Below are 14451 nucleotides of genomic sequence, written 5' to 3' on the forward strand. Positions count from 1 at the left end.
AAGAATTGCCCTTGTAAACCGCCAGTCCAGTTCATACATTTCTGGTAGAACTCTTCTTCCCAGAAGGTAGCCAATAGTACAGTTCGTTTGCCGCTTGACAATTGGGAAACCGGAATGTTGGATGTAGGATCTGAGTTTACACGAACAAGCTGGCAGTTTTAACAACTCTCATTGGCTGAGAGGCAATAAATTACAGTGTTAAAGATGGAGGACGTGATGGACTCAGCGATTTATGCCAGCTTTGCCATTTTCAGGCTTTACGTGTATGACGAGGAAAAATCGCAAAATTATGCAGCAGGCACCACCAGATAGAAAAAAATGTGCTCTTTTCAGCCTACAGTGTCATTTTTCAAATTTCTCTGCCCCTTCAATGTTAAGCCAGGTGTTCAATTTTGTACTCAGCCCTCATACAATGGCATAGCATTATATCAAATATGAAGTAAATGTGCTGCTCTTATCATTTGACTTTGGACAACTGCATTAGCTGCTGACTTTGGCTAAAATATTGAATTTAAAATAGAACTTATACATGTACCTGTATTAGCAAATACACTTTTGAACAATCAGGTCCTGAATTACAAGAGATGAATGGTCATTCAACTTATATCTGATTCCACACTTCAAAGCAAAAGTACCAGATTCATAACAAATAATACAGTAATTGTCACAGTAAAAAACACAACACTAGAAATAAGGAAAATAGCATTGTTGAGTGAAGTGATTTACAGTTGCTTATGAATCATAGTTTCAGTTTTTTTGAGGATTTCTCTGTCATCTTCAATTTTTTTCCTTTCTCCAGTTTTCGCTTTGATATCTGGGACACAACCTCTTCTTGCAGTTGGGTGAAGAATGTTTTAGATGAAGTTGAAGACTTCTTTTGTTTTTTATCATCCTATGGAAAATAACAGAAAAAAAGAACAAACTTCTTTGAATTAATGAATTAAAAGCTGAAAAGAGGAACAGTGAACTAGGCACATGTACCAAGGGTAAAGGCTTGACTGATTGATCTATTTATTTATTTCATTGGTGTTTTACACTGTACTCAAGAATATTTATTTTTACGACGGCAGCCAGCCTAATAATTATAATGGGAGAAAACTGGCCAGAATCCAAAAACAACCCACAGCCATCTGCAGTTTGCTGTCAGACTGGCAAAGACTTGAAGTGAGTCTATGTCACTTATTCTCAGTTAACATTTATGCAGTCATATCGCCTTATGACACCTCTCACTTGATGGGCACATGCTTAGAGTTCTGCCTCACAAGAAAGATTACACAGTCTCAATAGAGTCAGACTGAGTGTACTCATGAGCACAAAAAACTATAAATGTTAAATTTCAGCATATTTTCCTTTGTGCTGAATTGTGCTGATAATGTTTCCCCTCAACTCACAGTTTTTTTTTTCAGGCTATGAATTCTATTTATTTGCTTATTATGTTTTAACGTGATAATTTCAGTTGGTAAATTCTGAAACAAAGATATATACAAACGGATTGAATTTAATGTGTGTATTTTGTTCTGCTTTTCAGTACAACCCTATACTGACAAAGCTATTGTTATCCCATTCAGTTTTGGTACACTAGAATTCTTGCTTCCATATTTTGCCCTCATTTATCAATTCTTTTGTGTTTTATTTATTTATTTGACTGGTGTTTTATGCTGTACTCAAGAATATTTCACTATACGATAGCCGTCAGCATTATGGTAGAAAAACAGGCAGGAAACCCACAACTATTCGCAGGCTGCTAGCATTTCGCCACACGCAGAGGAAGCCAGCTTGGCTAGAACTCACAGTGATCACATAAGTAAGAGGTTCTAATATGCTACGCTAACACTCTAACCATAGGTCACTGAGGCTTGTACTTCGTAAAAAAGACTTGTAACTTTAACTTGATGTGAATATAGTAGAGCCGCAGCTCATACTCACCTTGATGATTTTCACAGCGCTGTTCTGTTTACTGCTCTTCTCCAGCTCTTTCATGGCTTTCTCCTTGCTGTATTTATTCCCTAGCCCAGGGTGAAGCTTAGTCAACAGCTTCTGTCGTTTCGCACGTTCCTTCTGCCGTTCTCGTTTTGCTGCCTTCTTCTCTCGTCTTTCTCGTTTGCGATCTGTTTCTGTTTTCTCTGTCTGACCTTTAGTTTCCCCTTTGACTTTGTCCTGTAACAAAACATTTCAAATGTTAAAAAGGTAAAAACCTTTATTGCAGCAAAGAGAAACACAATGTTAACAATTCATAACACATAATTTTCTGATCAGAATGAAATGCCATGATAAGGAATATTTCATGATTTGTATGATGGCATTCATCTTTATGGGTAAAGGAAACTGGGCAGAGTTCAGAGAAAACCCACGCTTTACCTGGTTCTCAAAAGAAAAAATTTATATCTAAAAATACATGTACACATTTTTTGTCATTTTTTTTTCCAGAGTGAATTAAATGCAATATATGAATCATTTGGTGAATTTATTGAGCCTTGGTGACATTCAAGAAATCTATTATTTATAATAATTTATAACACTGTTTATTTATTTATTTGAGTGGTGTTTTACGCCATACTCAAGAATTTTTCACTTATACGACGACGGCCAGCATTATGGTGGGTGGAAACCGGGCACAGCCCGGGGGAAACCCACGACCATCTGCAGGTTGCTGGCAGACCTTCCCACGTACGGCCAGAGAGGAAGCCAGCATGAGCTGGACTTGAACTCACAGCGACTGCATTGGTGAGAGACTCCTGGGTCATTACGCAGCGCTAGCACGCTAACCAACTGAGCCACAGAGGCCCCCACTGCTTATTTAAATAGTCTTGATTCAGATACATATACATATTAACCCCTCTTCTCCTCACATACTGACTGACCCCTCCCTTACCTGAACTTCCTCTGGGGCGAGAAGTGTAGCATCACTGGCCACTACTGGGGCCACCTCTTCCATGTTGATGGACGGCAGGTTAGAGATCACTTTTATTTCTGGAGCAGCCTGTGAAAAATCAACAGATTTCTTGTCATTCAAAACAAGAAGAGGTACAAGAGTTGAAACTTTCATGTCTCATTTTTGGCTGATATGTTTCATCTACAGTAAATTCTACATGTACGGGCAGAAGTGGTATCGTTTATTTTGGATAGTTCTCCTTCGTTCAGACGTGAATTTAATTATCATCGGGAAATGCAAGAAACAGAATCACAAAAATTTTTGTCGACACTCCCACAAATTAAACAGTTAAGCCTTTTAACACCACTGTGTCAATTAAGATTCTGCTGGTACAGATTCAACACTGGTTTCGAATGCCATATTCAAAAATTTTCCAGTTGTGGACAAAATCTGAGTACCCCACCAACTTTCCCCAGATACCTGAACGGTGTGAAATTTATGTACTCACAGGTTTGGGGGTGAAGTGGAAGTTAGATAAAGCATCCAGCTTGATGAACAGATCCCTCATCTCCTTCTTAATCTCCTCATGATCAGGATCTTTGGTCTCCACCTCTTCTTTCTGAATGTGAAAAAATAAAGACCAAAAACAAATGTCAGGGCCAGGTTAATTCAGTTGCCGATTTAAGGACACAGCCCTTCTTTTTTTCCACTATTGTATACTTGTGATCATGACAATATATACTGAATAACTAGGTCAACATTATAAATCCTTTTGAGCAGAAGCATTTTTGAGCTCTTGAGTATTACAATACTTGAGTCCTTTATCATTCAACCCCGGAAAATCTCATATAAGTACCTGATATGTCATTTTGTATGGTTTGCCCCAAAAACTCAAATAGAAATACTTGGTGTCGTTATTCCCTTACATAAAGGCCTCCGCTGTTTTTTGACTGAATGGATTAGCCACTCTTCATTGTAATTGGCAAACTGATTATAGTGCCATCATTTATACCAGTCTGTCTTCCTAACACCCACACCTGACCATCCACCCACCTGCTGCTGTTTAAGGTACTCCTTCTCGTAAATCTCTCCTAAGCTCTGTTTACTCTTCTCCTGGTCTAACACGATACGCTTTTTGTACTCAAATGGGTCCTCTTTTGGTTTGATTTTTCTCTCAACATCATCCCAAGCCTGTGGAGCGATGACACACAAAACAAAAACATAACAAGGCATTCAGAGAATCCCACCAGCAGTCAACTAGACAATGGAGTCAGAACAAAGATAAAAGTTGTAAAGTGTTGTGGTGGTAAAGATGTCAAATGTGGGAAGTTCGTGCAAAATTGAGGCAAATTGGGCTTTTGATATGCATGCGGCAATCCTCGAACTGTTTCAATGCTGTGAATGGCTGAGCAAATGTTGAGCTATGGTAGTAAAAAAAACTTCATGTGCAGTGTTCAAGTACTAACTCACTGAGGCAGTCTTTGATATGCAAATCGCTTCCCATAATTGGCTATCAGCATACTATGGGTGGCTGCTGCAGCCCTCTGATTGGTTGAGGAAATACTCAGCTGACAAGAGTCACTGCATGCGTTGATGGTTTAAACATTCTGTCATAGTACAGGAAGGCATATGCATTGGCCAGTGTCATAGGCGCCAAGTACTTATACAGATATGGAAAGCTTTCTACAGATACTATGTACATCAGATAAATTGGTATACACCAAGGTAAATTCTTACACTCTACAAATCTGGTAAAGTAGCTACACATACAAAAAGTTTACCTTGATAAGTGATTGAAAAGAATATGTAGCCCTACAAGAAAGGCTTGTAGAAATCTGTGTTTACAGGAGAACAGAATGAAGTCAATCTGAATCCTAAAAAACAGGAAAATGGTGACAAATCTGTTAAAGTCGCCAGAGGAAATAAATACTCTTCTTATTCTCCTCCATGTAGGTAGGCATGTGCAAAAAATTGTAGCCCTACCTGAAACTTTTCTTGATTACAAAAATGCTTAATCTGGCAAATCTCATAAGCACAGAAACACTGTTTACACTGTTTACATGAAATTGATGCCCTGCATGGAGGCCTAATTTCTAGAGAACGTGTTTACTACAGAAAAGAAATTTAAGATTAAATTACTGGTAAATTTTTTAATTGAAAGTCTATCAATTAAAATCATAAAAAAACATTAACAAAGCCTATAAAACTAAAACCAATAAAACAATTTGACCTTCCAACAGTAGGCCTTTTGCAGATGTACACAGGCATAAAGAAATATAAAAACAACACAAACAAAACATAACTTTCTATTGCTGATGTTGGAGATCCACATATGACTGCTATTATACCGCAGTTAAAAAAAAAGCTTAACCTGCCATCTGAGAATGTGCATTTACACACCATACCTTAAACTAGGGAACAAAAAAAAATCAAAAAGTCTAACCTTCAATCAATGTATGAGAGCCGATTATACATGTACAGGAGCTACAAGAAAAAGCTTAACCTTCAATCCATGTATGAGAGCCCATTATACAGGAGCTAAAAAAAGGCTTAACAGGGCATCAACACCGCCTCCCAGAATACCTCGCCTTACTTCGTGCAGGCGAGCTGAAAAGGCATGCAGGACAGAGATTTTTTTTAGGTTAATGAGATAATTTGATAATTGTTTCTCTGCTTGGACTTTCAGGACACCTCCATTGCCATTTCAATCATATAACAATGTTGTCAACTTGTAACAAGCCAGTCTCAATGGCAAAATATTTACAATGCTGCCTCAATAGAATACCATGCCTCACACACCCAGTCACACCATTCTGAAAACAGATCAATCAGTTTTTTTGTTTGTTTTCTATACTATTCCACTGTTTTTGTATAAATGTCAAAAAAAAAAAAGCATAAACCAACTAAAAAGATACAATTGCACAGTGTATCTTTAATAGATAATCAATAATGCAATAGTAAAGTAAAAGTAATACCTGGGAATACGTTATTATTCCAAGGTGACAAGTTCTTTGTTCATTTAAATGGGTATATTTGATCAAATAATTATAAGCAACAATGTATTTGCCACAGGTATGCCACCAGAAAATAACGCATGCACAGTAATTTCTTAATATTTTCATTCGTAAACAGCATTTACTGTTCAAATGTACATGATGATGAAGTATTTGAAAGAAGTGAAACCAACCCACAACCTTGGAAACATAAGACAGGTGTGGTTACCTGATCTTTAATCCTCTGTCTGATAATATCCTCTATACTTTTAGTGGTCTCTTCTGTGATAACAGGGGCTATAAACAAAAAAACAAACGCACACAACATAAACAAGCGTTCTCACGAACTCAATATACAGTTGGCAATACACAGTATATACATATACTACAAGACTACCTTTAATTGTGTGAAGAGTTGCAGTGCCAAGGGGCAAGAAGAGGAATATATCATCCAACGAGGAATATATCATCCAACTGGCCAGGAATAAATCATAATAATCAATTAAAATTAATTTTATCACTACTGTCATCATGCATGTGAACGAGAATGGATGCATGTCATACAACATATTAAACAGGGATGTAGTTAAAAAAGATACAGAATCAACGCTGATTGGCTGACAGTGGAGATAGGGTTTGCCCGAGTTAAATCTTGCAGCCATGGTCACGCTTGAATAAATACCCACATAAAATTCAGTTCAGGCAAGTCATAGCCTAGACTTGCCTATCTCTTACACCAGCCAATCGAAATCCATTCTGTATCCCTTTAAGCACAAGATAAACTAGTTTACAAATGAAGTTGTATGGCATCTATATGATTCAAATTATATTCACAAGCTATTTGCAGTATGAAATTACCATGGCAACCACAAATTTGACTGAAATGACTCCATTTCAAAGAGGAATGATGACCAGTAATTATAAATTTGAATATCATGTGCGAAAGCCCTAATTAGAGTACTAGAGCATCTGAATTGTTTAGGTAGTTTCCATGGTAATTCCTTGTCAATTCAAATCACCCCATATCAAACATCAGGGTACACCCCATATTACACAATAGAGTATACCCCAACACACACCTGGTAAATTAATTTGATCAGCTTTGATACAGCATGCATGCGGTTTATATTTTGTTGTCGGTACAAGTTAATGTTAAACACAACCTTTATAATTTTGATGAACAGATAAAAATTACTTTGAGTATGGTAATAATATCACTATGATCGCTATGGCAATGTTCAAATCGTTTATATCATAATGATATTCTCTATTCTCTCATGCAATAATACAAGAGCCAGGTGTTATCTTACGCAGTTTAGTAGTTTGGTCAAACTGTAAGAACTCCTCCAGCAAACTGTTTTCTGGTCTTTTAGCACTGGACACTTCACCAGCCAGTTGCCATGGTTTTTCAGCCAAACTGGCTTCTTCCAGATCAGATATTTTCTTCTTTAACTGTAAATAAAATAATATAACTGTACACAAAAATTTTGATTGATTGATAAATTGACTGTTGTTTACAGCCATATTCAAGAATTTCACACCTACATAATGGCTTCAGTTTATTGGGTTGGGGAAACCGAAAGTCTAGGGCAAAACCACAAACCTTTGGCAAGTTACTCACTTAACCTTCGACAAGTGGTCTTTAACGAAAATAAGACTCTGCAAACTGCCCTAAGAGAACTGTCTTCAGCTTATTGTCTTGTAGGACCTGCTATTTGAGAGAGGGAGAAAGTACAGATTCTCTGCCCGAAGCTGGTATTGAACCTGCACCACATGTGCTTATGCTTAGGAAGTGTGCTTATTTCTGACGTGTGTCATGCACTTGCATGCCACATCAAACAAACCTAAGATGCAAATTGTCCTACATGTACAAGTGCTACTGACCGCTAGAAGGGCTTGGCTGCCCTTTGGTGAATAATGGGAAAACTTGAGGAAACCCAACAGATTTGTTTGCAATCCTTGATTTCATCACAAAGAAAATCCCGACATTGTTTTCAGCATCCCACAAAATCCACACAGAAAAAACAAAGCTCTGTTAGATAGGCTTTCAAGGGGATGCTCAAACATACATGTAGTTATACATAACGTATCTTTAGTGAACAAGTCTTGTATTAAATCAAACATGAACTAAATACCCGATCTTGTCGTTTTTCAAATTTGACGGCTCCTCTTTCTGTCTTCTGCCAAGGATGTCCTCTGCGTCTTCACCCTCACTCTCAGAATCTGCCGGCAGCTCTGTGTTCCTAGCTTCATCTTCATCTGAATTTCTAACTCGCTATAACAGAAGAAAAAGTTCTTGTGATATATACAAGGTTACATGTTACGCTTTAGTGAATTGTTTTTTAAAATCTGTCTTCCTAGTGCCATGAATTGTATGAACTTCTACAGCAAAGTGCTCTCTAGTATTAAAATATAATAGTGTGTATGAACTATACCTGTCTTCTCCAGAGTTGTCCAATGACTCTGCAAAACGAAATTTTTTCTGTTCTAATTTTATATAATCAGCTTCTTCTTTGTCATCTCCAGTTTCCTTTTCTCCTTCTGGGGCGAGGAAAAAGTCTGAATATTTCATCTCTCTGGAAGTTTTCCCCTGAAAACGTAAGAAGCCATGGCAGGTCAGCAATCTTTTCAAACAGCCTTCTAAGTAAAACTTCACACATGTTTGTGGGTTGGTCCATACATTTACTTTACAGAATACATGTACCTCTCAATCCACACATCTCAATGTTAGTAACAAATAGAATATGATATAATACGTACCACCATGTGTCTTGTGGGAACATTACATATTTTGAGGACAACACAAACCCCTCCTCATTTCCCCCAAGTTTAAACAGCGGGATACCCTTGTTAACAAGGGGCCAGTAAAGAGGACATATGAAGTGTAAAGCCAGTAACAGTTTCCACGACCACCAAAATTAACTGAGAGGTGCTAGCAATGCTACCAAAGAACACACCTGTAGGGCACATATGAATGCAATACTTCAGCTCAATACAGTACTGAGAACGTGAATTTTGTAATTTACGGTAATTAATATTAGACACAGCACATCAGTAATGGCACATCCACCTTGTGTCATTCTGGTTCACACATGTGCAAAATCCTGAGCTCAAGACTTGCATTAACATTTACTTTGACATTGATTCTAATACACAATACATAAAGTCAAGAATTTTGAAATTAACGGTTATTAATATGCACAAAATTATCAACTCATTACATCTACATACCTCCCCTAATATGTACTTTAACACTGCTTTGCCAGTTACGGGACACCAATGTCAACACTCAGGGTATGACAAAAGATATGCTGGTACTTTTGTCATCTCTCTGCCACACACCTCAATTCTACAATTAAAGCATAACACCTGAATTTCTAATGAACCAGTCCTTGATAAGAAACAAAACCAAACATACCTGAGTTTCATCTTCATCAGAGGACAAATCCCCGAAAATGTTCACATCTTCATCTCTAGATTCATCATCAGATTCATCTTCTGAGTTTCTGTTCTCATCTTCTGTCCGAATTCGCTCTGCCTCTTTCTTGTCCTCTTCCTCCAGAAAGATTTCCATCTGTGACAGCTTGAAGAACTTGTCATCCACACTACTAGATTTCTGCATTTTTCCATGTTTACTTGATTGTCTACTATTAGGTTTGGATTCATCATCTATAAAGTATCTGTCTTTTGGCTTTGTCTTTGGTTCTTCATCTTCGTTATCGTCTCCATTGTCTTCATCAAATCCACCAAAGTCAAAGTCTAATTCATCTGAATCACCGTCATCATCTGACTGTTCTAGTGTATTTGATTTTAAACGGGATTTAATTTTGTTTATTTCAGTGTCTGTATCACTTTCAGTTTTCTCTTCTACCTCATCTGCTACATCGTCCTCACTGGATTCCTCCAAAACATCACTTTCCTTCACTGAGCCTGCAGTCTTGCAATTTTTCTTGTCTGCATTCTGCACAATCTTAAATCCAATGTTCTTACATGCGACAGCTTGAGAAACACTTTTAATCAATGAACTAATTACACACTCATTTTGTAATTCTAGTTCTTGCCAGATTTGCTCATCATCAAAATTGTCAACAATTAACTCTGGCAAGGCATTGTTTGAAGAATTCTCTGATTCTTTAATGAAGTCATATATTGTCTTTGTTGCAAGTCTGAACTTTTTGGCAACAGCAGGCTGAATTCTGAAGAAGAACAAAAATATCAAATACGAAGATGAATAAACCCAGAAATCACACCTAAATGTAATAGATGAATGGTGCTATTTCAGCTTTTATGTGCATAACTTAATAAGCACTAAATGCAAACATATAAATGAAATTTAAATATTTAAATGCACTTAATTATGTTAAGAAAATTAAAAAAAAAATGTATTTTTAGACATAATTTTAAGTATCGTTTCAGGTGATGGCATCTTTTTTTTTGTGTTATTGTTTCACACGCAGTGCACTTTTAGTGCACTGAAAGGTGCAGGGACAAATTTCCAGTTTTGAACCGGATAGCATTTGCAACAATAAGCCAAGTCGACATTTCAGGAATCTTGCAAGTTCATGCAGGTTGAGACAAGACAGGGTGGGGGCTATCGTGACTCAGTTATGCAAGATTTGAATTCAGTCTAGCAAGAACCGTCAATTCTCGCCTTTTTGCTGCATTAGTTTGTGCGAGTCCCCACCCTGTCTCATCCATACCTGCATGAACTCTCGTGACTCCTGAAATGTTCACTCGGCTTACAGTGAGTGAGTGAGTGCTGGAGGGTTAACGTCGTACTCAACAATTTTTCAGTCATATGACGACAAAGGAATCCTTAGGGTGCATGTACGTGTAATGTGCCTCCTTGTTGCAGGACGGATTTCCACCGCTCTTTTATTTAGTGCTGCTTCACTGAGACGACTTACCGAAGGCAAGTAAGCCGCCCCGCCCAAGCCATTATACTGATACGGGTCAACCAGTCGTTGCACTGTCCCCTTACTGCCGAACGCCAAGCGAGGAAGTTACAACTTCCTCTTTTAAAGTCTTAGGTGTGACTCGATCAACGATTGATCCTGGATCTACCGGTCCCGAAGCAGACGCTCTATCAACTGTGCTATCCGGGCCGGTACTCGGCTTACGGTACGAAGATTAGTTCAGTAACCCTCTGAGCAGCTGTGGTAAAAGTTCCTTATCGTATGTCTGACACATTTCTGTTCTGCTTCTCACTGAAACTCTCACAACTGCATTGCATTGTAATGAGAGTTACCAGACTCTGCAACTATACTGGATATAATTCAAAAGGATATGGGAACATAGATATGAGATATAGGGCCTATGAGAGATACGAGTTACAAGTTACAAGTCACTGTCAGTTTCGATGTAAAGCTAATAAGACCTAATGTAATGTGTAGGCCTACATATACATCTATACACTTTTTGGCAAATTAATAACTAAAATATTATTTACAGTTACAGTAGCTGAAATAGTAAACAAAGAATTTGTCAAATATGCATTTGAGTTGTAACATGTGGTGCATTTCTCCACTCCTTAATTTGATTATTTAATTAATACAGCATGGATAATTAAAATGGGGATGACAGGGGGAAAAATAATAATTTGAGAAGTCATTTATTTATTTATTTTATTGATGCTTTATGCTGTACTCAAGAATATTTTCCTTTATACGACAGCCGCCAGCATTAGGGCAGGAGGAAACCAGGCTAAGCCCAGGGGAAACCCATGACCATCTGCAGATTGCTGGAACACCTTCCCACATAGGGTCGGAGAGGAAGAGAAGTCACTGAAATGTGAAGCCAGATTTCTATTAAATGTATGACATGTATCATTTAAATCTCGTGAAAAAATAGATCTTTTGCTTTGAAATAAGAATTTCTTGCAGGCTGTGATCTCACACTGATAACACCCAAGCTACCACCTCCTATAGACCAATCCGGATGGTTTTATGTCTTAAACTTGTGAGGCTCATACTCTTTTCTGGCTTATAGCCTTATACATCAACAGTGATTACTATCCATGTTGTAGAAAGTGTGATATCCTTTACACTTTAATTTACACGTTAATATTGATTTTACACAGAGAGCATATGTGAAATGTGAATAAAATTGAAGAATATGGTGCCAAAAAATGTAAAAGACTTTCTTATAGACTGAATTGGTAGGTGACTGCTTTAAATATGTAATTCCTCATACAAAGTGACATGTAGGCTATCAGCAGAGGTTGGTGAATTGTTTTCTCCAGGCTCTATATCTGGTTTCATTTACCTATAAAACTAACCAACACCATAAGTGAGCAATTTTTATGTACAGTATAAAAAACAATTGCATAATTGGTTAAAAAAGAATTAACAAGAGGTGCCATGTAAATAAATTTGCTGAATGTTCAAAATATATGCATTTAACAAAAGTGTTTATGGTGTAACGGGAGGAGCTTTCCAGCGCTTATACTAGCAGTAGCTATCTCAGTTGGCAGAGCGCTGGACATCAGCTAATAAGAGACGAATTCATTTCCTGGTGTGGCCCACGTAATGAAATCCTTCAACCTTTACACTGGTGCGGTGACCAAACTTTGAGCAAGTGGACGTGGGTGTGTCTTGGGAGAGGGGAAAAACTTAAATTGGGGGGGAGTGTAGCGAGAGCAGCTTTTCAGTGCTTATACTAGCAGTAGCTAGCAGGAATTTCCCTTTAGCTCGGTTGGTAGAGCGCTGGACTTCGGCTATTGCAACCCGAGTTCAGATCCTGGGGTGACCTACACAGTGAAATCCTTCAACCATTACGCTAGTGAGAAGGTTGCAACCTCTGACCATGTGACATATAGCAGAGATGCATAATACACTTCAAGAAGATTTTATTATTTAAGTTATAGCTACTTGTAATATATAATTATTTGTTATTATTATTTAAGTTACAACTACTTGTAATATATAATTATTTGTTATTATTATTTAAGTTATAACTACTTGTAATACATAATTATTTGTTATTTGATTTCAAAATCTGAAAATTTATATGGCTCATAAAAATAAACAAACCAACAAAGTAGGAGATGAAAACAGGTTTGTAATAAAATGAAATACATGTATATCATTTATACTGAATATTTAATGGGTGTATTTGAATTATTTATTTGTTTCATTGGAGGTTTACGCTGTACCGAAGGGTGTTTGACGATGACAATGGCCAGCATTATGATGGGAGAAAACTGGGGCATTTGTCTGAAATTTTATTGAAAAACCACCTGTAACCTAAGTACTCAACATAGAAACAAGACAGGACTTAAACATATTATGATTTGCCTATAAATGTAGAATCCTACGTGAAATACTTTGTCACGTCATTTACACTTCACTTGTTCCACCATGCATTATTCGTTGTAGGCCTTCATGGACTCATGCTACAATTTTCTTCGATAACTGTTTCCTAATTTTATCAATCGAGTGTGATAAAGTTGAAAGAAACTGCTAATGAAATATATTTATTTTTTTATTTGATTAGTGTTTTACACAGTACTCAAGAATATTTCACTTATACGACAACGACCAGCATTATGGTGGAAGGAAACCGGGCAGAAAAACCCATGACCATCCGCAGGTTGCAGGCAGACCTTTCCACGTAACTTAAAAAAATATAAGGCTTCAACTAAAAGTGGCCAAGAAAAAAAAAGTTGTTTAAAAGATTAATGGTGATTGCTTGTCATACGGCAATGAAAACCATAAGCGTGAAGTGCTGATAATTTTTTGATTCTGGTGCAGATGACACTTTCTTAATATTTTCACCATAACTCTTTCAACATTGCAGCTATCATAAAAACCTGAAGTTCGGCGGCCATATTAACCGTGTCTTACGAATACGACGGGTACCGGTAAATGAATATAACTTACACGTTACTTATAGGCCTCTCTTCGGCCTCGCCTCACTACGTTCAGTACCAATCGCTGATCAGCACTTTCAGCAAACATAACGAACACAAATGGTTTCATGATATCTGAGACTTGTTCCTAATTGATTGTGCTTTACTTAATTCCCGAAAGGCGCCCATGGCTTTTGCTTTTTCTGGTATCGACTCATTTTCTTTTTACGGCATTAAATTCAGGAACGTTCAACAACAACGCATCTCTCTAAATACTTCCCAACAGTCGGTCGGTCACCAGTGGCATTACCACTGCGTATAGTTATTGTAAAACTCGGCGGAACTCACCCTAAAAATTCCTCTGGTCGTTTTGTAGCAGTCTGAAATTCTGTCAACATCGCAGCCACGAGAGCTTCACTGTGGGCTGCCATCTTGAAAACAAGAATTGATACAAAATCTGAACTGAACTTATATATGGATGTGTTTTTTTCATTAGCGGTTGTCTCCCCTCATACGGTGACGGTCCTACCCCAGCTCGATCCACGTCTTTACTGTCGACTTTCAGGCATATTTAAATATATGGTAAACCTCTATTAGAATTGGTGAAACCAGACTTCAAAATCTAAAGTAAGTTTAGGTTTTAAATGTTGCTTGTACCTCAATGATGTGGATATGTGAATTTATATAGGGATGTCGCAGGTGTGGGTTCAATCCCGTCCGTGGGCAGTTAATTTGTA

General features: G+C 37.5%; 1 protein-coding gene across 1 annotated transcript; it reads right to left on the bottom strand.

Annotated features, from left to right (window-relative positions):
- Positions 1-477: 477 nt before the first annotated feature.
- LOC135473273 (U3 small nucleolar ribonucleoprotein protein MPP10-like) lies at positions 478-14145 on the bottom strand. Its single transcript, XM_064753121.1, is given in 12 exon segments — positions 478-892; positions 1927-2157; positions 2873-2980; positions 3381-3491; positions 3926-4063; positions 6095-6162; positions 7176-7317; positions 8001-8021; positions 8024-8140; positions 8192-8550; positions 9235-10061; positions 14063-14145. Coding segments are annotated over 12 exon segments (2358 nt in total). The 3' UTR covers positions 478-739.
- Positions 14146-14451: the final 306 nt, after the last annotated feature.

Source organism: Liolophura sinensis, chromosome 8, assembly GCF_032854445.1.
Source record: "Liolophura sinensis isolate JHLJ2023 chromosome 8, CUHK_Ljap_v2, whole genome shotgun sequence".
In the NCBI taxonomy this organism is placed as follows: domain Eukaryota; kingdom Metazoa; phylum Mollusca; class Polyplacophora; order Chitonida; family Chitonidae; genus Liolophura; species Liolophura sinensis.